We start from the raw sequence: 24,466 nt of genomic DNA on the forward strand, positions 1-24,466 counted from the left end.
TTCTTGCCGTAAAAGGACTTGCCCGAGGTTCCGTACGTGTTTCCGGTTCTTCAAACTTGTCTAGCGTTTCTTTATTTGCCTCCTAAAACAAGAAGAGTGCGGATTAATGTCTGTTCAAGCGACAAACCCCAACAATCCTATCGTTTTCTTCGACATTACAATCGGAGGACAGGTGAGTTGGAGAAAGGCTTTCTTAACGCTTGTCCACAACCAACATTAGAGACTCACAATTGCTGACAGAAAGCTAACGTGCATGATCACTCATTCAATTTTTGGTTGTGTCGTTACTTGAAAAGAACAAAAAAATAAAAATAAACACATAAATAAATAATTAAAGTAAAATTCACCATGTTTCGTCATTCGTAATTTAAAAAATGAATATAACAATCAAATAAGCAACATATATCGATCTTATCGCCGTCAAACATGCATCAACGAATATCCCCCTCGTGAAGGGATGAGCGACATTTCTATCACTTAAAAAAAAAAAAGAAAAAAAAAAAGGATCTCATATGATACCATTTTTTTTTTTTTTTTTTTTTAAAGTTGCAAATTCATTGACACTGACGCTTATCACGTCTGACGTTTGTTTTCCCACTCAAAGTACACTAAAAGTAAGTCACTTAACAAATACTGGTCAATAATGTACCAAGTTTATTGCGTATTTCAATACATAATCAAGCAAAAACAAATAAATGTATGAAACTGTCATGCAAAGATAAAACCTATACATTTCTTATTTTGTTTGTTACTACGCTGGGCCAGAAATTGTCAAATTACTTACGTATACACACGCCTAATAAAGATTTAATAACTTGTTTAATGAAGTATATGCTTATTTGCACAGTTTCATTTTTATAGCTATTTAAGCAAAAATATTCAGTACATGACTAAAACCAATGTCTGTTATAAGTCTCCAACACACTTTTTTCTGTAAATTATTGATTTTATTTTTGTCGCTGTATAAGACAATTTGTATTTACAAAAAACAACAACACTATTTTTGTTTTGGGGTTTTTCGGAAGAAAAAAAAATCAAAAATCAAAAGTATCGATTAAGAATATGGTTAAAGTACTGCATTGGAAAGAATTAAGCAGTGTTGTTAAGAGTAGTATGATCATTAAAAACCTTAATACCAGCACAGTGTCAATTTATTAATTGATGCAACTTTTTTTTTGTTATTTATTTATTTATTTATTTTTTTTGTGGGGGAACCTGTTATGGATTAATGGCATTTCTATTTATTTATTATTTATTCTGGTCTGGAATTAACTATCTCAAATAGAATTACTAGTAATGTCAACTGGCAATGGTGTTTTGAAAACTGAATTGAAACTGTGAGGTTCATCTGTATTAGATGGAATGGACATAGAAGGGTGTATTAGCTTTTTCCGGGGATGTGTTTAACACTGAGGATGGTGCACCTTTGCTCAAATCCCAGTTTACGTCCCATGATGAGCACACATTTTCTGGCACTCTTGGCCTTTGTATACAGCGCTTTAACCTGAACGATACCCCTACCATGACACTGTTGGCACACTCCAACCACACAATGTTCACTCCAAGAAATGCAGGTACACAGAAGCCGAGAACCAGACTGGCTGTGATTAAAAATACATAAGGCATCCATAATGTACCAAAGCCAAAAACTAGGCTGAACCATAGCGGAGATTGCGCCATCTCTGCTACATCAATCTCCTCGGGCGCTGTCCGTGGGTTCTCTTGTTTGTACCTTGCTTCAAACATCCTCTCAGCACAACTCCTCCATCGTAGAACCTGTGAGCAGAAGGGCAGCATCGAACAAACCCAGAGGCCAAAAAGACCCAAACCAATGTAGGTGAGCAGTGCAGCATCCTGCACCTCACACACCAGAACCGTTTTATCGTTTGCGGTCCTCTGCCCCATCAGCACTACTTTTACAGAACGACTGGCATACAGAGCTGCAAACATCCACATTAGCATGGTCGCTGTTATGTTCTTGACTACCTTGACTTCTAACCAATAGTGCAACAAACACAGACAAACCATGGGCAGCGGCAAAGCTCCGTATATTTCTGAGGTAATAGCCAAAAATGAGCAAAGGGAGGCTGCTGTCTCTTCAGATCCAAGTAACCACAAGGTGACCATGTGCAATGCCACCACGAGGTCAGCCAGGATGACGGACAGGCCGCACATGCCCAGCCAGGAAGTTAGCACATGATTGTGTGTGTACAAGCAGAACTTGCAGATGTCCAACGCCAGCTTGGACAGCAGAAGTATCATATAATCTGTCGTGTAGCCTGCGTGGCGGCCGGTGTCTTCCCATTTCTCGATGATGGTCAGCATTGTCGATGGCTAGTTTTCAAGGACCTTCGACGATGTGACTTCACCACAGTGATGTGCTCAAGATGCTCCAGGAAATTCTATTTTTTTTAAAAAATTATTAATCGGATAGCAAATTAGTTGATTTTAACCTCTCGACAAGCACTGATTTCTCCATGTATGCAGACTAATCAAAATGACATTTTCAAACATCTGCTATTACTTTGGAAAACAATGATCAACATTTGTTGTCAGTTTTGTGGCATGTTATGGACCAAACCCATAACTGAATCCCAATCAGTTCATGGAAAAAAACAAAAACAATAAAGTAGTTAGTTTTAATAGGGCTCTGTATCGATTTCTAATTTCCTCAATTTGATTTAGATTTTTTTCCGATTTGATTCACTTCATTTCAATCCATCCATCCATCCATCCATTTTCTTGACCGCTTATTCCTCACAAGGGTCGCGGGGGGTGCTGGCGCCTATCTCAGCTGGCTCTGGGCAGTGGGCGGGGGACACCCTGGACTGGTTGTCAGCCAATCGCAGGGCACACAGAGACGAACAACCATCCACACTCACACGCACACCTAGGGACAATTCGGAGCGCCCAATTAACCTGCCATGCATGTCTTTGGAATGTGGGAGGAGACCGGAGTACCCGGAGAAGACCCACGCGGGCACGGGGAGAACATACAAACTCCACCCAGGAAGGCCGGAGCCTGGACTCATTTCAATCCAGTATTGATTAATTATGGAACATCAATTCTTCTTATATATCAAGGATATGAATGATTAAAAAGTCCACAAATATTAAATTCCTAATTAAATTTTGCTGAGGCAGTAATTGGTCAAATGATTTAGTTTGTTAATGAAAGTTTCCACAAACATTGACATCAGCAAGGATGAGATGAAAATAGTTTCATAATTCTAATTCAATAATTCTAATTATAAATTAAAAATATTCTGAATTGGCTTAAAGTGCAATAAGTCAGGTCTTTCATAGATGTAAGAAAATACTTTAAAATTTGTCTGAACAGCAAATTTCAAGAAATAAGTTTGTCCTTTACAATTCTATTTTCTTAGGAATTTCTGGGAAAATGAGATATTAAAATAATCAATTCATGGTTTTATGAATCAATATCAATTGGGCTTGAAAAGGAAGAGCGATTCAACATTATTTGATATTTTTAAACCCAACCCTAAGTTTTAAGTTGCTATTTGCAGTCATAGTATGAATAATCTAATTGATAATATGAAGTTAAAACTGAAGTAGCCTCATAAGTTTATATCACACTAGTAGCCCTTCGCATTAGCGCCTAAGACATAGCTGTTACAAAACATTGGTGACTACAATGCTAGCTCACTCATGTAATTTTGCTTAGCTGCTGTTTATTTGGTGTTGTTTAAACATAAAAAAAAAAAAAATAATATACCTCATTCATCTGTTAATAATTGCCATAAGATTAATTTTCTAAATTGTTCATCCCTAAAGAACACAAATAACCGGACTTTCCAGAATCGAGTTTCAGCTGCAAGTGACAACTAGCAAAGCAAGTTCTGCTGCTTGACACAATGCAGTTACAAAATCTGATAAAATATTAACCACCTGCTTGCTGTCTTGTGAATTCCAGTCAACATTAGGGGTGTTAAAAAAAATTTATTCGGCAATATATCGCGATATTACATCGCGCAATTCTCGAATCGATTCAATAGGAGGCCGAATCGATTTTCAAACATCCATTTTTGATGGAAAAATATTCATCAAAATGTCTTATGGTAGGCGGCACGGTAGTCGAGTGGTTAGCACGTCCGCTTCCCAGTTCTGAGGTCTCCGGTTCGAGTCCAGGCTCGGACCTTCCTGGGTGGAGTTTGCATGTTCTCCCCGTGCCCGCGTGGGTCTTCTCCGGGTACTCCGGTCTCCTCCCACATTCCAAAGACATGCATGGCAGGTTAATTGGGCGCTCCGAATTGTCCCTAGGTGTGCGTGTGAGTGTGGATGGTTGTTCGTCTCTGTGTGCCCTGCGATTGGTTGGCAACCAGTCCAGGGTGTCCCCCGCCTACTGCCCAGAGCCAGCTGAGATAGGCGCCTGCAGCCCCCGCGACCCTTGTGAGGAATAAGCGGTCAAGAAAATGGATGGATGGATGTCTTATGGTTCACCTTAAGCATGAAAGAATGTTATATTAATGGGACATTTATGGAGAGAAATTTGTGTCTTTATTTTCAATCAAACAAAAAAGGAATTTGCAATCAAAAAAAATTTCAATCAAACAAAAAGGGGATTTGCAATCCAAAAAAAAATTCAATCAAACAAAAAGGGGATTTGCAACCTCAAATAAATTTTAATCAAACAAAAAAGGGTTTTCATATAAAATAAAAATTTGCAAACAAAAAAAAAAACATTTCAAACATGGATTTGTATTTTAATAAAATCTTTTGCAAGCATTTTTTTCGTTTTGGTTGCGAATCTGTTTTTTGGTTGCGGATCTGTTTTTTGATTGAAACCTGTTTTTTGGTTGCGAATCTTTTTCTGTGTTGTGTGGGCGGGGTCCTCCGTTCAACCGATGATAGAAGCCTTGTCATTGGTCAGCTTGGAAGCCGCTGCGACAACTTTCATTGGTCAGATAGGAATGGGGGTGTGACAATGTTCGTCTGACTATTTCCTGGTTCATTTTGTCCAGTCGCCGCCAGCATCGAGGTAAATATGACCCCCCCCCCCCCCCCCCCCCCCACCCCCACACACACACACACACACACACACACACACACACTTCTAGTTTTCCGTTTTGTTTATCTGACATTTATCTAAAAGCAACCCTTGATCTATCGTTTATCCGGTGATTTGTTCTAACCATTACAATTAACGTAATCACTCACTCAGCATTGCTTAGCCATGTTAGCTAGCTAGGTAACTGATGGTCCGATACATGAGTCAGTCATGAAGCTATGTTGGCAAATCTTGGATGTTTGAAGTAGAGATTAAATTCGTGATAATTCTTTAATTCTTCTTATTTATTGGTCCTGGTTGTTTACTGTATGAGTCAGATTGAAACAGAAGGGGAATCTGAGTTGTAGGTGTACTTTTGCAATTACACTGACTAGATTTTTTCTTTTAGAGTGCGAGCAGACCAAGGGGTAGAAAATGTAGACATAGCGAGATGCATGTTTACTGTAAGAGGAGCAGGCCAGGGCAGTTTTATTGCTGGTAAAAGCGTACATAACCAGAGGAAAAAACTTTATATGAGTAAAAGTTCTTGGAGTTACTGTAGCTTTCATAAATGTATTTGATATTACAGATCCAGCAAGCTGAAGAGACACGAAGAGACCATCATGGTGAACACGGAATCGTTATACCTGACATCCACTGTCGTTTACCTGAGGAAAGACTTGTTGCTTTACGGCAAATCAATCCAAACAAGGAGTCCTTGAGTTTTGGTCGCGTCATTTATTTGCAGACTTTCAATGTTGCTTCTAGTGCTAGTGTCTCGCGGCCCAAAGGGTCATTTAAATTTATGTAAAAAATGAAAATAAATTCCTGTGTAAAACAGTTCGACTTTTATTTCATAAAAAAAAAGCGTGCATATGAACTAACAACCAGTCAATTATTCAGCATTTTATAGATTTTATACAGACAATTTTCTCAAGAAATGATTGGCCTGCCAACAAGAAATCAAGAAAGCTCAGAAAATGAACTGTTAAACTTAAAACAAACATTTTGGTAGGAACAGCCTGTAATTACTCAAAAAAAAATGAAATGGATGTGATTTTTTTTTTTTTTTTGCCCTTTCAATTACACTGTGTCAAATCTGGCATCAAAGGTGATAGCAGTCAGTAGATGTGATTTAAAGGAATGGTAATCACTCATATGAGCAGTTGGAAATGTAATGGTGTTTGTGCAGGGGGTAACATAATGTGTGACCTGGCATTTGTACCTCACAATTGTGGTCAAAGTTTATTGATATTTTAAATTGCTCTCTGTCTGACATAAGCAGGTGCTTGTGGCCCTGCTCAGTTATCCACAGCATCACCTCATGAAGAGAGGTGACCAACCACCAACTTCATCTTCTGCATCTAAAAAGTAAAGAAAAGTGTGCTTGAATTAAGTACCAAACATGTAAAAAAAAAAAATTCTGACAAAGTTATGTTTGACACATGTTTTGAACATTATTGAAACAGGAAAACTACAATGAAACAATCACAGGAACTAAATGTATTTATATTACGTAATTTGTCACTTCCTCTGTATTTCAAACACCCAAGACATAATAAATGTAGCAGAGGCTACTTATTTCAATGACCAGAACTTCTCATAAGTGATTAATAATTAGCATTTTATTAATGTAATGATGTAATGTAATAAAATAATCATGAATAAGCATAATAACAGCTATCTCAGCAGGCCGTTTATTTGGGCCGTTTCTCGTACCAACAAAACATCACGATTCATGACTAGACTAACCAAAATCAAACGGTTACGTGGCCTGGATCCTAGTATTAGCAGTGTCACCGCTTTGACGGTGCATGAGTTCCCCCTCTTTTTCAACCTGACTCGTACAGTAAACAACCAGGACCAATAAATAATAATCACAGAATTATCACGAATTTAATCTCTACTTCAAACATCCAAGATTTAGGGGAAGCAGCTAGTGTAAATAAATTCGATTCCCAGCCCTGCCTGTATGTGAAACAAATGCAAAGGTTTCTTTATGAGTATAAAAAAAAACAACAAAACTTCATCCTAACAGCTATCCCAAATTAGCCGTATATTTGTGTTTTGACTGCCAACAACATAGCTTCATGACTGACTCATGTATCGGACCATCAGTTACCTAGCTAGCTAACATGGCTAAGCAATGCTGAGTGAGTGATTACGTTAATTGTAATGGTTAGAACAAATCACCGGATAAACGATAGATCAAGGGTTGCTTTTAGATAAATGTCAGATAAACAAAACGGAAAACTAGAAGTGTGTGTGTGTGTGTGTGTGTGTGGGGGGGGGGGGGGGTGTCATATTTACCTCGATGCTGGCGGCGACTGGACAAAATGAACCAGGAAATAGTCAGACGAACATTGTCACACCCCCATTCCTATCTGACCAATGAAAGTTGTCGCAGCGGCTTCCAAGCTGACCAATGACAAGGCTTCTATCATCGGTTGAACGGAGGACCCCGCCCACACAACACAGAAAAAGATTCGCAACCAAAAAACAGGTTTCAATCAAAAAACAGATCCGCAACCAAAAAACAGATTCGCAACCAAAAAACAGATTCGCAAACAAAAAACAGGTTTCAATCAAAAAACAGATCCGCAACCAAAAAACAGATTCGCAACCAAAAAACAGATTCGCAAACATCCATCCATCTTCTTGACCGCTTATTCCTCACAAGGGTCGCGGGGGCTGCTGGTGCCTATCTCAGCTGGCTCTGGGCAGTAGGCGGGGGACACCCTGGACTGGTTGCCAACCAATCGCAGGGCACACAGAGACGAACAACCATCCACACTCACACGCACACCTAGGGACAATTCGGAGTACCCAATTAACCTGCCATGCATGTCTTTGGAATGTCGGAGGAGACCGGAGTACCCGGAGAAGACCCACGCGAGCACGGGGAGAACATGCAAACTCCACCCAGGAAGGTCCGAGACTGGACTCGAACCGGAGAGATTCGCAAACAAAAAGAAAAAAATGCTTGCAAAAGATTTTATTAAAATACAAATCCATGTTTGAAATGTTTTTTTTTTTTTGTTTGCAAATTTTTATTTTATATGAAAACCCTTTTTTGTTTGATTAAAATTTATTTGAGGTTGCAAATCCCCTTTTTGTTTGATTGAATTTTTTTTTTGATTGCAAATCCCCTTTTTGTTTGATTGAAATTTTTTTTTGATTGCAAATTCCTTTTTTGTTTGATTGAAAATAAAGACACAAATTTCTCTCCATAGACATTTAGCCTTAATATTTTATTTCAATGCTGTTCAAACATGAAACAAATTACAACCTGTATACAACTGTACTTTCAGATAAATAAATAATACATTTTCATACAAATCTTACACTGTACACGTTTAGTGATTAGTATTTTCTAAATCTGAATTAAAAAAAAATCACAACAATCAAATTATGAATTCATATCGGGATTAATCGGTATCGAATCGAATCGTGACCTATGAATCGTGATGCAAAGCTAATCGTCAGGTACTAGGCAATTCACACCCCTAGTCAAAATCCACTAGCCTTGTTGCTCCTCAGACCTTCTTTTAGGGTTTGTACAGCTCTTCTCGTCTTGGAGTTGTGTGACAAGTTGAGAGAAATAAACGCCTCATTGGCACCGCCTTCTTTTATTGTCAAGGAGGTCTGCCTTGAGGTCTGTTTACCTCAAGATGACATCTCCTCATTTATTGAAACTTGAATTGTCACAGTTTATCTGCAGTCCACTTCCAATTCAGCTTTTGACGTAAACTGCTTACAAAAAGTTAAGGATCTTGGACTTAAAATTTCAATTCAACTTAACATTTATGATAACATATGCGTAATTTGAAACTTTTGACTTTTGAATGCACATGTCCAACTGTTCTATGTTGAAGTACTTTTTGGACCGCTGCTTACGCAACATTTTCTTCACTATGTTTCAGGATGTGGGGCGGATGAAAGTCGAACTTTTTGCTGATGTCGTGCCAAAGACTGCAGAGAATTTCCGGTATGTTGCGATATTAATTTGGGCATCGCTTTATTGTGCCTTTTTGGAAATTTAGTTTTTCCAGCTTTCAGATTTATTACAAGTAAATACTAATTAAGGCATAAGGCCGCCTTAGAACAGCACATGTTGCTTTCGTCTGTGAATGTTTGCAGAAATTAGCATTAGACTATAGCCAAGTTGTATTAATATTCACATTCCTGGTGAAAACACTGTCAAGAAGAGCTTGTTGCAACATGGCGCTGGCTGATCTCTTATACTCTACTGTCACCTACTGGCCGTTTTTTGTAATAACTACCATTGCTTTAAGTGATCTCTTCATGTCAGAAGCTGCATCAAAGCCTTCTGTATGCTCTTGTATTAAAAACAAAACGAAATGTGTAAATATGTTTTTGGGAGTGAAGGACAAAGTATTAAAAAAACGTTTTTACCTGTTTTGGGGTTTGAATGAGTTCAAAACTACCATTCAACATACTGGGGATGCAAAAATACCCATATTGGTATCTGTGCCGATACTGTACGTCCATATGTACGTTCTCATATTCAACCCTCTGCAAAATGGTTGATGAATGCAGCTTGGGCGGGATGGAAGTAGCTCCCATCCAGAAAGTACAGAGCTCGGAAGCCCAGTCACCCACACTCAAATCTTGAGGTTAAAAAAAAAAAAAAAGTGATATTGATGCATCCCTGTTAGATACTGTGTCGCCCATGTGTGAATGGATAAGTCTTGAGTTACTTAAATGTTCATCATATTTTGCAGGCAGTTCTGCACCGGAGAGTTCCGGTAAGACAGATTTGCTGTAAATTTTATTACTGATGTTTCACAATGTGAACAAACAGGTCTAGCTTTAATGCGGTATTAAACAAATATGTCTCACAGGAGGGATGGTGTACCCATTGGTTTCAAGAGCTGCACATTCCACAGGTATGAATAATATAAAGTCATACTTTGGAATCTTTATTGTCTCTCATAACATACCCGTTACGTTGTTCATTTACAGAGTCATCAAAGACTTTATGATCCAAGGAGGGGACTTTGTGAATGTGAGTATATATTCCCTGAGGCGGGTATTTTACATCATTTTGACGGTCCGCCATTTGTTATTCATCAGTGTCTAGCACCCCCTTCCGTCATTATCAGTCCGACATTTTTTTTTAAGCCGAACCAACCTGTAATCGGTGGTTTGTCAGCCCCGCTGTTAGTTTACCTATGCTTTTTATACTGACACACAAAGGTGGGCATTATGTCAGTATTGACGGACCGTCTATCACTGACATCAGTAGTCCTTTAACCCATTAAGGCTGGGAACGCCTTTCTACCATTAAAGCCGTGAGAGCGGATAGGTCATTTTGTTTTGTTTGGACCAACCAATTCTCGGTCTGTTAGCCGATGAAATGCATCAGGATATACACGAGAGGGTGACGTGGGCTTCATAGCATGTCCTGGAATTTTATTCGAACGTTTATGGCTGACGCAGATTCGCGGTATTAATTAAATAAATTACGCGATTGATGACGGTGCGGGAGAACTTCGAATTAGTGTAACGAGTTGAATGTGCTGTATTGTTAAGAAATATGTTTGTAGACAATGAGGATGTTGAAAATTTCAACGGCTTTGTAACGGATTGGATGACGGATATTTACCATTCCCTGAGGTTATTATAACTGCGCTCCAGTGTTGAAGGTAAACACAAGTATACCCATGGATACGACACAGTTGTTTGTCGATTTTATTCTCCATATTTATTTATTTTTTTAAATATTGAAAGTTTATAATAATAAACTTAGGTTTGTGTGAACGCCACAGGTGTAAGCTCTGAAATGTTTTTGGAATTATGTTTCTGTATGTTTCAGGAGTAGAGATTATTTTTTAATATTGTGGAATTTCCAGGAAAACTTGAGGTTTTCGGGGGTGACTCTAAAGTCACCCATAGGTTTTAGAGGCTTTTAGCGTAAATGGGTGAAGTAAAAAAATAAAATAAAATGAAAATAAGCACTGATACTTCCAGTAGTCAACTGTTGCCAAGTTAATCCACAATACAAACCATTCACATTTGCGTACATTCCCAAACAGGAAGTAGGCTAATTGTGTGACCCAAACCGGAAGTAATTGCTTACAAAATATTCTTGAAATAAATCATTTCACCCACAACCATAAATATTTATATGGAAATAAATGCACATAAATAAAATATTCCACTCAAACAAATATTGTAGATTTGTGTTGTTTTCAATAGTGACGTGCCATCTTTACTAATTCGGCTGGTTCTGCCTCCTTATGTTTAGCTTACATTCTATATCCTTTGAAACCTCCCTGCCGTGTTTTGTGTTGTTTATATCGTATGTATACAATGTGTATATATTCAATTTTTCAACATGTTGAGTATACTGTTTGTCGTTTAAATAAAGTTAATTGGAAAAAGCCTCCTTAGCCGATCATAGCCGGCAACAAGTCTCAGCAGAGATCCTTTATTGAATACAGGAGTAGTCACTCAAACACACATAAATTCAATGCAGTCTTAAAGAGGCACGATGCAAGATTCTGTTTTTGCACATTTGCGACCCCTCTGGCGAAACGTGGAATGGACCCCAGCGACGTGCACACAGCCAGGAGCGTGCACGACTTTTCGGGCACGAGCAAACCTCCAAGTTAATCAAACAAACGTAAACACGGAGCACGCCGCCTTTTTCATAGGCTTAATAATGTCTACAGAGGTAAGAAACGTATTCATCTTCAAGTTACTTTGTATGTGAAAGTCATTTTGAGTGACAAAAGTTTACGTAATTACAACCTTCCAAACGTAAATAGTGCATTCCCGTGAATCCGATGACATTGAGGATAGCAGTGCGTTGCTAATATCATATATGCCCAAGTGCGGAGACATTAGTTAGCGACCATGTGGTAGTTTTATTCTGCACTGCTAATCATAAATAGACCCTATCATATTTCCGTTACGAAGTCTTACCTTTTTAGCAAAAAGTCAGCAAGCTGTGGGTCCCGTTTCATCCCCAGGATAGCTCTTAGCTCTCTCCACCTGACGAACGCTGCTCCTATATTTGTCCGCGTCCTCCCGTGACGCTGGTCTGAAAGTTTTTTACTTCTCTTTGTCTTCCGTGGAGTCTCCACAAGGGATTGAGACGTATCGGGTGCATGTCTCTTTAAATCCAGTTTGAATTGGCTGTCCTGTCCATGGAGTTGCGTGAACAATCGCGAGAGCTAACGGGGACAATAGCGTGCATGCGCATGACGTCATGCTCAGAGCCACAGTTAAAGATTCCGGCCCGAACGCTCCAACATTTTTTCCTTTTACAGAAAAATAGGGGCAACAGTCATTGTGCCACAGTCGTGCCTCCTTTCCATTATACAATTCTTAAAACGTGCGGGTGAAAAATATGGTTATTTTAACACACAAATTTGAGTCTAATCTTGCATCATGCACCTTTAAGCAATACACACGAACCAACACACTAGAGACATGCAGCGTGTGCTTCCTTCAGTCATCAGCAAAACAGGCGTCCGTCTGTGAGAATTATCTCTGTACTTGACCCGGTGAATGATGATTATACAGATGGACAACAACCACGTCTGTTTATGAGTCCGCCATTTTTATTTTAAGTTTCTCATCATTTGTCATTCGTCAGCAAAACAGACTCCCGATGGACTGCCCACTGCCGTATATTCCAGTAGTAGGCATGACAAAGAAGTTGCATTTTATTTGTGATGGGATTACTGCTTGGATGGCCGTTTGATGGTATGCATTGTTTCTCCAAGGGTGACGGTACTGGTATCTGCAGCATCTACAGAGGTCCATTTGCAGATGAAAACTTCAGAATGAAGCATTCTATGCCTGGTCTTCTGTCCATGGTACGTAATTTGTTATAGTTTTGATCAGAGCCTTCTCATGCTATGCAAAATTAAATTTTGGGGCCCTTCATTTTTCCCAGTAAATTAGAGCTCATTCATACAGGTACTAGAAAGTCATTGCAGCTCTTGTGTTGTTGAGATTATGCTATTGTCAACTGGACATGTCCTTTTTATCCATGTATGGTTTTTTTTTTTTTTTTGGAAGATGACACACCGACTGTCCTGCTTTTGTTATTGCCTGAAACTAATAAAAATGAAATTGTGCTGTAATCATTCTTCTTAGGCAAACAGTGGCCCAGGGACAAATGGCTGCCAGTTTTTCATCACCTGTGCTAAATGTGACTGGTTAGATGGAAAACATGTTGTTTTTGGTGAGTCTGAATCCAAAATCATGTGGAATTGTTTTTAAAGCTTTAGATTATACTTATTGCTTTAATATTTCTGTTTGTTCTTGTTTCAGGTAAAGTTGTGGAAGGATTGCTGATAATGAGAAAGATTGAGGTAATTTACATTCAATATAAATTCACACGATTATGGAATGAGGAGTGTGATAAATTTATTTTATTTCCTAATTATATGTATATATATATATATATATATATGTATGTATGTATGTATGTATAAAGCTATTCTTTATCCCAATCCCCAACAGAATGTTCCCACGGGACCCAACAACAAGCCCAAACTCCCGATCCTCATTGCACAGTGTGGAGAGATGTGAAGTGGAGGAGATGTGCTTCTATGCGCATGAAGTTGCAGTATGTCCGATTTGTTGACCCTGCATAATGTTAATAACTGTCTAGTTCCATACTGTTTAAAACCCAAAGAAGATTCAGCCCAACTTTGTTTTATGAACAGGAAATGATTTTTTTTTTTTTTTACTTTTTGACGAAAAATAAATAAATACATGTTGACATTTGTGTCTCTGTGAATAAAATTGTACATTTACAGCATTTGTGAGTGAAGATACCATAACTGTCAAAGGAGGTTGAAAATATTGAGTTGTTGTGACTTGTCACAGCGAGTCACTCGCATTCCAAAGATCCGAGCACATGAAGGTGATTTCACTAAATCACAGGTTAATTAGTTTTCCTTAACTTTTCTTCACCTACTAAGCATGTTTACATTGTACACATACTCTTTAATGCAAAATGAAAATGAATCAGATTAGTCGTTTAATCAATTGAATAATCAATAATCAATTCAAAAAATATTGGATAGTGACAGCACTAATATCCTCTGTAGTGCGCACACATACAAAAACATTATTCCAGTATATTTTTAATGAGCGCAACTGTTGTTTCCATAAGTGCATATAAGCTAAGCTAGCTACAGCGTAGCTCATTACTATCAACGCATTGAAATTCACAGTCATGCGTTGCACTTCACACACCCATCCACAACACAGTTGGTTGATTGCCTCCGTTGATTCATATGCCTTTAGTTGTTCAAACTCTTCGCATTTATAAGGTAGTTCACGGTGTCCGTGTACGTGACCGGTGGCTGGCATGCTTTCCTTCAATTCCTTTTTTTTTTTTTTGGTCTAGGCTTTGATCCGCGACGTTCCAAAAAATATGGTGGAAGGAAGCGGTACACGCCCACCGCTTGACTTTTAGTGAGAATAGCTATGTGTAGGATATATTTACAGTAGATTGATGGGACCGTTAAGCGCAATAGTAATATACTACCCTCTTTGGTTTGGCTTCTTTAAGTTTAAAACAACCTATTTTTTCCCCCTACATTGGCACATAGTGCGATAAGACACAAACAACACAAAAATGGTGTCAGATATTTTTAAAAGATATCTAAAATATTGTACTTCGAAATGTTCTATCCTAAATTCATAGTAAGTCAGGCGGTTTTATTTTACTCCAAGGTTTCATTCCTTGCGAACGGCAAGACCGGGTTGTAATGTAACGTTTATACTGCGAGAACATTGTGTTCCCAGTGCTTTAGTAACCCCATTGCCAGTCAGTCACACCCCCACCCTTTCCACCAACCCGAATTGAGAATCTCACATCAGGGATATATGGCAAGGAATGGACAAGAAAGTGAATTGATGAGCAATCATCCAGTGATGGTGTTTCAAACACTTAAAATGAAGCAGAATGAACGAGGAATCCTCTGCTGAACTTGTCTCCCCCTTCTTATCCCAGCCATCCATACAAATCCAAGCTCGGCCCCCTCCCCCATCCACGCTCTCGCTGTTATGCCTTGGACCTCGTTCCACTGGCACAAAAGAATCCTTTTAGATGGGAACTGTTCTTATGGAGGCTGGTGGAAGGACCCCCCCCCCCCGTTTTGTGTGTGTGAAGAGATGGAGTGGTGGCTTCATGTGGAGGCTTTCTGAGGTCAATGCGAAAACCCATCTTTGTGTGGGAGAACGTGAACAAGGAGCTCTTCACACATTGGCCAATGCTCATAAACAGTGTCAGTGGAGCATTAACATCACAATTGGGGGGGCTGCAGTGGGCTTCTCTCACGCCCAGTCTGCGTCTGTCTGCTATGTGCTACACTGGACGTCCAGTTTTGGATTCCCTGTTGTTGATTTCTGCATTTAACCAATGATTTAAGTGTGTTCTGTATCATTTTCAAGACTAAGTACCATGAAATGGATGAATTTCCATAGTGTGGGCTTTGACATGGTGGAATGCAATCTAGACATAAATGGAGCATTTTCATCATGTCCATACTCAGCTGTGGGTAAAATACATTCAACTTCAGTATAATTATTTTAAATGTTTGACATATGACAGAAATTAATAAATATAAGGCAAAATGTTTCATTGCTGTTGAATCAACTAAACACCCAATATTTTTTTAGCCTTTGGATTTCATATGCTGACTTGTTCTCTATGTAATTTAAACATTATGCACATTCTATCACATCATCGCGTTCCAAAAGTGTCAGTTTGTACGTCCGTCTTTGACGTCACTATGGGGCGCTGTGGATTGACAGGTACTTTCTTCCGCAGCCAATCACAGTTTAACAAACGTCTCCGTCGCCTTATTTGACAGTTGTCGTAGCCAATCGGTGCACGCGTTCATTTCCGTTACAGATCCCAACCAATCAAGTCGCTTTCTGGGCGGCGCTTCGTCCAGGAACTTTCTCCGTACAGTTTACCGTCTGCCCAGTTCGATCGGCAACGGGAGCGGGAAGAAGAAAGCAGAGAGCCCGAAGGCAGTAGCCCCCCACCACCGCCGGCCCAGGTTACCATCTTGCACCGGGAGAGACAACAGAGAGCCGCCGCCGGCAGAAGCCATTACCAACCAGTAGTAACCATGAGCAGCGAGGCCGAGATACAACAACAGCCGCAGCAGCCTGCTGTCGACGTGGAGAGTCCATCCAGCCCGGTAGTCGCAGCTTCCGCGGGGGATAAGAAGGTCATCGGTAAGATTACGGCTGGAAATGAGCTCATTTGCCCAATTAGCCACGGTGTCTAGTTAGCCATAATCGCAGGTGTATGTTTATGAGCACTATAAAACTTGTACAAATTAGTTACACGGTAGAAATGTTGAATCTACTCTGGCAATGTTGTCACTCATTGCACTAGTATGTGAGTAGAAGTTTAAAATGGCAGTGGAAGTGTAATAAATGCGTAATTTTAAACTCGCAACGTCACATTTCTGTAGCGTTTAAATTAATATCGCTCTTGTTTTTGAGGGGCATACTTCTCCGAACATGCGGTAAACCGCGGGTTAGATGGCCTTCTAACGTCCGTCCACTCGTGCCACGTTACCCGCCGACCGTTACAAGTTCAACCGCTCCCCTTGTTACTGTAATTTAGATTCGACTATCCATTGACATATCTTATTTTACAATTCGCCTCACCAGCCGTTACTGTCGCCTCCGCAGACGAGCTAATGCTAACTGTATGATTTAGCCGTCCCTTTGTTCGCATAAAGCCTCCGGTTCCCGTGTCGGCTGCTTCCCACCCACAAAACGGCTTCGGCGCTTACTTAAAACCAGAGTACGACACGATTGACCGATGTTGAATTAAACACAAAACGCGACACAGCCTTCGAATTATAGTCGAATTCCACTGTCACTTGCGGCCTTCATCAGCTACTCAAAGGCCACTGTGGGTGATGGCTGTCGAAGCTAACGTTATTTTCATGGTTGAAGGGGACACCCAAAATGTCGGCCGAACTCCTTCCACTCGTAGTCGTTTTGTAAGCCGGCGAGGCATACCAGGCGAATGGTTTATTTTCGGTGCGTTGGTTATATTTGCCGTCATTTTAAAGTCGTGGTGGTTCGAACTGGTTGGCCCCGTTTCAACCACATGGTTGTGAAGCATTAGGCTAGTTAGCCGTGCTAATCAGGCAGCTCTTTTAACATGTCACCGTGCTCCATCACCACGTGCAAAGCCCGCCGTGGTTTAAAGTGAGCTACTAGGTTATATACGTTAAAACATGTTCAGTATTTACAGTTGCATAGGGACACAAACAATTGTCAACTAAATATTTATTACGACTCCAGTTTGCAGTGCTTCTCAATTGCTGTCAAATCCGCATTTTTACATTGAAGCCAAGTCGTGACCTACTTTTAGAGGCGTTCAGAACTATAAAGAAAAAAAAATAGACATTGAGAGAAAAAAGAGAAAAAAACCCCAACATAACCCATGCTCGTTATGTGTGCATTTCAGAGAACCTTATTTAGAAACTGATGAACACAACTGCATGTACAGAAACGCATACAGTATTGTATAATTGCACAACACACAAAACACACGTGCGCGCGAGCGCGCGCGCACACACACACACACACACACACACACACACAAATTTTGTCACACTCTGATATCACACAAACACACACACAAGCTCATATCTTTGTACATTTTTGTTTTTGACACGTCTGTCAAAATGTTCCAAGTGAAGGCAAGTCCAGCCTGTGTTGCAAGTTAAATATTTCATGTCGTCAGTTACAGAATTCAGCTCTAACACTCTAATCTGAATTGGCGCAAGTCATTACATGCTGTATTCCGTATACTGTAAAACGTATGTTAATGCATCAGTAAAGCCATAATAACTGTAAATAGTTGTATTAAAATACTTGTAATCTATTAATAGGGGGTCAGAAATTAAGTGTGAATTGTTTTTATTTTGTTTGAATTTGGAATTTGTTAATTTCATCAATGCACAATATATTTACAATTGTATTGGCGGTAAAATGAGCATGACTTCTTGCGCTACTTGTAACCGTAATGCGTCTTGTTTTTTTTTGTTTTTGTTTGTTGTTGTTGTTGTTGTTGTTGTTGTGTTTTTTTTTTTTTTTTTTTTTAAACAACCTGTCAGTGACACACCCATAAAGGGTCCATGACCCACTTTTGCGACAAAACCGCCCACATGAGAAACAAAATTGTACGCAAACTCTACCATTGCTGTGAATTCTACCTACATACACAATTTAATGGTGTGTAAGCAAATTATAATTGTAATAAATTTGCTTATGTATAGCAGCATAATAGAACATGATGTACAACGCTAGAAGGAAGCCATACTGGTCCGGATTGGCCTTTCGTGCTGCATGTCGAGTGCAGCTGGCAAGGGGCGCCCCTTAGGTCTAAAATGAGCGTGGCAGTTGGCAGTTAAATATAACTTCCAGGCAACCTTGGTCAAGATATATGATGCCATTGCTCCTACCCCCAGTAAAGGTCTTGAACGGGTGTGACTAATGTGTAAATCATTGGTAACATTTCATTGTCTTTATGTTCATACTAGAAAATGCTACACGCCTTTTTGACTAAAAGTTAAGGCTGGGAAAGATGCTGTTGATGAGACCTTTGAGCAAGATATGGCTGCTTAAATTTGTTTGAGCAATGCACTACGTGGCATGCCAAAAAGTGTCAACCAGTAAGGATCATGACAACAGAAAATGACAGAATAACAACTTCGGAACAATTCAAGATACAAATAGCCTTCTAGAACATTAGGAAGTAAGGTAGTGTATGTCTGTTCTGCTCGTTCAAGTTTATAATAGTGCAAATGATGTGTCTCTCGGCAGCCACAAAAGTCCTGGGTACAGTGAAATGGTTCAACGTCAGGAACGGATATGGTTTCATCAATAGGTAAGTGGACCCCTGTCTTGCCCGACTCCCTACATGTTCCTCGAGGCCCTTTAAGTGTGTTTGAAGGGACAAGTGCAATCCTATTATAGCTTTGATTTGCCTGTGACGCTGATGGGACAATGTGTCTGCTGCTCACTGTGCCGTTCGTGCGCCGCTTAATTAATCTCCACACTTGCAACTTCAGCTGCAGTCTGTCCAAAGACTGAATGGTTCAGTGTGAAATGTCTCTTAACTAAATGTGATCTTCTTCTTTGCACAGGAACGACACTAAAGAGGACGTTTTTGTACACCAGGTAACTTTAAGACACTTCTGTTTGTGACAACCCCGCCACTTTTTTTTTTTTTTTTTTTAAACATCACTACAACAGTGTAAGGCAAATTTACCACTAGGTTGTTCTAATTTGAAATAAAACATTTTCCTTTGGGAATTGATGAAAATGAAGTCCAGGCTCAAACTGTCACCATAAATCTGTCATAATCATTATCTTAAGTAACACTTTAACCTTTACTACTATGTGAGTTTAAAAATAAGTTCCTCTTAGTATTTGGTTGTACAGGTCCTATAAAATACAGTGAGAAATTGTGTTTATAAGTTAACATTTTCCATGTCTTGCAAGTGTAAATGAAGACTTGAACACAGTGAACTATAAAATGAACAACCGTGGATAACAAATGAAAATGTTTATGGTGATGGTGGACAAGTACACATTTTACTGCTTTAAATGGGAGCCACCTTACTTCTCATGACTTTGACTGTATATTCTTCTCCAAACAGTCCTTGTTGAGGGCCTCCTCTTGGAACGTGTTGTCCAAAAGTCAAAGAAAGTGTCACACGCACCCCCTTTTTTTTATGGTCACTGAAGTGGTGGGCTGAGATTTCCCATTTAAACAACCTCAGGGTCTAAAACCCAATTTGGGGTGGGCGGAAAAAGTTTACTAACATTCCCATTAGTGGGTGCTTTAATAGTGTGTTTGCGCTAACAGATTAAATATTTGGGAGAGCAACACGAGCACAGAATTTGAAGTGATGGAATTGGAAGTGTTGGTAGAAGACAGACAAACAATTACTGAGTTACAGAAAATAGATTGATTGCTCTGATAATTTTAGGGACAAAATTAAATAAATAAAAGCCATGATTTCACTTGTCCCAAGTGTGTCCCCATTCTGCATAACATTGCGTTGAGAAGTTTAACGTCACACCTGTAAAACCTCCCTGGAGAGGCCAGCAACAATTGCTGTAGTGCACTGAAATGACCAGAGGCACACAAAAGCAGAGTTGAAAGGATTTTTGTCATACACTGGTGATATCGCACGACCCCTTCTTGTGTGTCCCTCCCGCACTTTGCGTGTGCTCCATTGATAACGCTCTGCATCCTGGTTTACACCTGCCTTTTTAGATATGCTATTTGAAGACAGCCAACACATTTCATCTCAATTTTAATCAATCACATTGTGTGTGCCGAATGAATCAATATGCTTAAAATCCTCGTATAACACAAAAAGTTAGCTGTGTGGCAATTTGGTGCCTTTGGCAGATGCAATCTTGGTTGAGCCCAGCAAGTAGATCGCGTTCCACATCTGTTTGCTTGCGCCAAGCTGTAGCAAAGAGGAGATTGAAATGATAATCAAGTGCTTTTACATTTTGAAACAAAATATAGAATAATTGGTGAATTAAGAGGGCGGCACGGTGGACGAGTGGTTAGCACGTCCGCCTCCCAGTTCTGAGGTCTCGGGTTTGAGTCCAGGCTCCGGCCTTCCTGGGTGGAGTTTGCATGCATGTTCTCCCCATGCCTGCGTGGGTCTTCTCCGGGTACTCCGGTCTCCTCCCACATTCCAAAGACATGCATGGCAGGTTAATTGGGCGTTCCAAATTGTCCCTAGGCGTGCTTGTGGGTGTGGATGGTTGTTCGTCTCTGTGTGGCCTGCGATTGGCTGGCACCCAGTTCAGGATGTACCCCGCCTACTGCCCAGAGCCAGCTGAGATGGGCTCCAGCACCCCCCGCGACCCTTGTGAGGAATAAGCGGTGGATGGATGGATTGTAAATTAAGAAATGTGTACCATAAGTTAAAAAAAAAATGTTGACATTGAACTGCAGGAATAGAAAATAATTTATTGAAGGCAATTAACTTTGATGGTCCTTTACGCAACTTCTCATGAAGAGCTCATTTAAGGTGATGTAATGTTTTTTTTTAACGACCTTTACTTGCGGAATTTCTCCTATTGGGGGTGGGCGTGGAACATACCACCTGTAAAAAGTGAGGGAACACTGTAATGAGGTCAATTTTAAACAAAATATTTTGACCCTCCTCATTAGTGAAAGTATGATTGCTTATGAATCTCCTCTTTTTAATCTTCATTTGTAATTTCAGACAGCCATCAAAAAGAACAACCCGAGAAAATACCTTCGCAGTGTTGGCGATGGCGAAACCGTGGAGTTTGACGTAGTCGAGGGAGAGAAGGTAAGCGTGTGACTAATGTCGCCAGCCTCGTCACCTAAATCTATGCCCGCTTCCTAATGGCGTCATTCCATGGGCAACAGGGGGCAGAGGCGGCCAACGTCACCGGCCCAGGGGGCATCGCGGTCCAGGGAAGCAAGTACGCTGCCGACAGGAACCGCTACAGACGCTACCCCCGAAGGAGGGGTCCCCCCCGCAGCGGGGACTATCCAGAGAACTACCAGAGTGACGGAGAGGGCGAGCCGGGCGCTGGAGGCCGCGAAGGCAAAGGCGGCCGGGACGGTGGCGAGAGCGCCCCAGAGGGAGACTCGCGGGAGCAGCAGCCGCGTAGGCCCGCCTACCCTGGCAGGCGGCGCTACCCGCCATACTTTGTACGTAGACGCACCACCTGGAGAGATGATGGGTCATGACTTAATAAGTTAACCTTTAAGATGGACATTACACTTGATCACATCTAAAATGTCACCCTGCTCTCAATGAATCTTGTTTTCAGGCCAATGAGGGTGATGAGAACCAGGGGGGTCCAGACCAGGGAAATAAACCCGCCAGGCAGAACTACTACAGAGGCTTCCGGCCAAGGTGAGCCTAACTGATGCCACGTTGCAAGCAAGGTTATTTTAGTTACCAAAAACTAACGAAAAAACTAAAGCTAAAATAAAAAAAAACCCAATTTCATTAATGAAATAAAATAAACACTTGTGAGGAACAAGCGGTTCAGAAAATGGATGGATGGATATTTATAAAAAAAATAACTGAAATTACATTTTATATTAATAAAACTAAAACATAGTGAAAATGTAATTACTTTAATAAATGGGCCTTTGGGGATGATTTTAAATGTGATTTAAAGTATATTTATTTCGATATTAACCAGAATAAAGACATTTGAAAGTGTGTCACAATGATGTCATCTAGCAGTAGCCAATAGAAAGGCACCTTCAGATGATGTCGCTCCTCTGCAACAAATTTTTCTTCTTGCCTCTTGGCTCGGCTCGCCTCGCCTGTTGTTTCATTTAACTCAGCCGAAATGCAACGCTCGGTAAGGAATGTGTTACTTTCGTCATTTTCATTAAATGTTGCGCACAATTAATGCACATTTAAAAAATGGAAAATTAGCTCATTCACTCCCAGCCTGTTATACTGGATTTTGACTGATTTTGCTCGGCCCACAGAATATTGTGTTCAATTGCAATCAAAATATGGAACCTATCAAAAGAAAAATTAAAGTCTCTTCTCTCATTCTTTGATCAGGGAAAAAAAAAAAATTCTATATTTTTTCGTTTTGCAGCAATTAGCATTAGAATATAGCTAAGTTTTACCATTATTCACAAATGTAATAAAATTCTGAGTATTTGAAAAAAAAATTTCAACATGGCCGTGGTTGATCTCTTATACTCTGCTGCCACCTGCTGGCCGTTTGTGTAATAACTACCATTTCTTCCACCATTCTTTGCAGTTAAGAGGCTGCATCAAAGCCTTCAGTATGCGCTAGAATAAAAAAAACCCCCAAAAAACCACAACTATGTCTTTGGGACACTAAAAACATTTAAAATAGAACATATTTATACGTCTTTGGGAGCAAATGGGTTAATACTGAAGCTAAGCATTTTTTTAAACTAATAAAAAAACAGAACCACCCTGAAAAATTAAAACTAACTGCATTTAAAAGACAAAACTCAAAACGAAAGAAAAAGTAACTAAAATGAAAATTCCAAAACTATAATAACCCTTGTTGCAACAACAACAAAAAAGCTTCAAGCTGAAATTCAGAGGATTTGGGCAATTTTTAAGTTAAACAAGGTGATCGATCAATCAATCAATCAATCAGTCAATATTATTTATAAAGCACTTTTCATACATGGCCTGTAACTCAAAGTGCTTTACAGATTAAAATCACCCCCTACCTCCCATGTCCCACCCCACCGCAATGTCAGACACATGCAGTGTTGGGGGTAACGCACGTGTTGCAGTAATGTAACGAGGTAATATAACCAGTTACTCAACATATTTTTGTAATATTATTACAGTTACTGACTCCCGTAATGCGTTACAACATCACGGTCAAAATGGAAAAAAACAATCACCTTAAGTTAAAACCCAACCTATTGCAATATTTACAAGAGCTGCTAATTAAAGCAACCATCGGGTATCACTTGGAACCTGCGACAGCATTGGTTTCTTTCGACACGATAATCAGCTAATTGCACACACAATAAAGGTGTTCAAACAGCAACACCAACAAAAATGTACTGAAGTCAGTGCAACTTTTTATATTGTGTTAGAGACAGTTCAGAAATGTGTGAATTGCTGTGCATGATTTGGACTCCCCCCCCCAAACTGTTTACAGTAGGGGTCCACCCCGTCCCAGACCAGTGCGGGACGGCGAGGAGGACAAGGAGAATCAGGGCGGCGAAGGGGGTCCCAACCAGCAGCCCCGGCAGCGACGCTATCGCCGCAACGTCAACTACCGCCGCCGACCGCGCCCACCGACCGGCGGCAAACCCGGCCAGGACACCAAGGAGGCCAAGGCGGGAGGCGACTCCTCCGTAGAGAAAACAGCCGCTCCCGAGGCCCAGCAGGGTGGGACTGAGTAGGGAACAACCTGCCCACCGGCACCTACCATCTTTTACCATCGTCCGGGTGAGCGAGCGCCTCTAAGTAGTTGGCGTGATGCTGATGAGCAGCGGACTAAATTGCAACTTTTCCCTCTTCCCCCTGCAGTTTTTTTTTTGTCAACAAGAAACAACAAGATCAGAGCAATAAAGATTTGACTTGACGACCGTCACAAGCTTGCACCATGCGTTTGAACAGATTACCACAGATTGCCTGCAGGTTCTATGCAGACTTGTTTTTTTCCTTCTTTTTACGTGACAGCTACAAACACACTTTGGGGAAACGGCACGTTTTTCTAAATCTGTCCTAAGTTTTTACACCAAATGATTTTTCAAGAAAAAAAAAAATATGAATGAATGAAATTTGATATCTGGTCAGTTTGACATTTTTAAATAACTTTTTATCTATTCAAACATTTTAACAAAATGCAAGCTCAAATAAAAGTCCAAAAATCAGAGACAATGGA

General features: G+C 40.2%; 3 protein-coding genes across 4 annotated transcripts; 2 read left to right on the forward strand and 1 right to left on the reverse strand.

The window, feature by feature from the left end:
• Position 1: 1 nt before the first annotated feature.
• ppih (peptidylprolyl isomerase H (cyclophilin H)) lies at positions 2-13,772 on the forward strand. The gene is made up of 9 exons (XM_077515414.1): positions 2-172; positions 8,932-8,996; positions 9,754-9,777; positions 9,874-9,918; positions 9,995-10,037; positions 12,766-12,858; positions 13,142-13,229; positions 13,319-13,359; positions 13,511-13,772. The coding sequence occupies exons 1-9, from the start codon at positions 107-109 to the stop codon at positions 13,577-13,579; spliced, it is 534 nt and encodes a 177-aa protein (XP_077371540.1). The 5' UTR covers positions 2-106; the 3' UTR covers positions 13,580-13,772.
• On the reverse strand, positions 1,354-2,325 carry LOC144014980 (uncharacterized). Its single transcript, XM_077515278.1, has one exon. It carries the CDS (start codon positions 2,323-2,325, stop codon positions 1,354-1,356), a length of 972 nt encoding a protein of 323 aa, XP_077371404.1.
• A 2,197-nt stretch (positions 13,773-15,969) lies between the features above and the next one.
• ybx1 (Y box binding protein 1) lies at positions 15,970-24,462 on the forward strand. Of its 2 annotated transcripts, none has more exons than XM_077514555.1 (8): positions 15,970-16,249; positions 18,866-18,929; positions 19,189-19,222; positions 21,301-21,390; positions 21,471-21,758; positions 21,881-21,966; positions 23,735-24,027; positions 24,109-24,462. In XM_077514555.1, the coding sequence occupies exons 1-7, from the start codon at positions 16,141-16,143 to the stop codon at positions 23,979-23,981; spliced, it is 918 nt and encodes a 305-aa protein (XP_077370681.1). In that variant the 5' UTR covers positions 15,970-16,140; the 3' UTR covers positions 23,982-24,027; positions 24,109-24,462. The 2 variants fall into 2 exon arrangements, with proteins under 2 accessions (XP_077370681.1, XP_077370682.1); XM_077514556.1 differs by having other exon boundaries at positions 23,738-24,027.
• The last annotated feature ends 4 nt before the right edge of the window (positions 24,463-24,466 follow it).

This window comes from Festucalex cinctus, chromosome 2 (genome assembly GCF_051991245.1).
Source record: "Festucalex cinctus isolate MCC-2025b chromosome 2, RoL_Fcin_1.0, whole genome shotgun sequence".
Taxonomy (NCBI): Eukaryota; Metazoa; Chordata; class Actinopteri; order Syngnathiformes; family Syngnathidae; genus Festucalex; species Festucalex cinctus.

What these genes read in the sequence shown, in the direction of transcription:
- LOC144014980 (XM_077515278.1), bottom strand. Translation starts at nt 2,325, where the DNA reads ATGCTGACCATCATCGAGAAATGGGAAGACACCGGCCGCCACGCAGGC.
- ppih (XM_077515414.1), top strand. Translation starts at nt 107, where the DNA reads ATGTCTGTTCAAGCGACAAACCCCAACAATCCTATCGTTTTCTTCGAC. An exon ending in ACATTACAATCGGAGGACAG is followed by an intron (nt 173 to 8,931) that starts GTGAGTTGGAGA and finishes ACTATGTTTCAG; the next exon opens with GATGTGGGGCGGATGAAAGT. An exon ending in TTCTGCACCGGAGAGTTCCG is followed by an intron (nt 9,778 to 9,873) that starts GTAAGACAGATT and finishes TATGTCTCACAG; the next exon opens with GAGGGATGGTGTACCCATTG.
- ybx1 (XM_077514555.1), top strand. Translation starts at nt 16,141, where the DNA reads ATGAGCAGCGAGGCCGAGATACAACAACAGCCGCAGCAGCCTGCTGTC. An exon ending in GGGGGATAAGAAGGTCATCG is followed by an intron (nt 16,250 to 18,865) that starts GTAAGATTACGG and finishes GTCTCTCGGCAG; the next exon opens with CCACAAAAGTCCTGGGTACA. An exon ending in GGATATGGTTTCATCAATAG is followed by an intron (nt 18,930 to 19,188) that starts GTAAGTGGACCC and finishes TTCTTTGCACAG; the next exon opens with GAACGACACTAAAGAGGACG.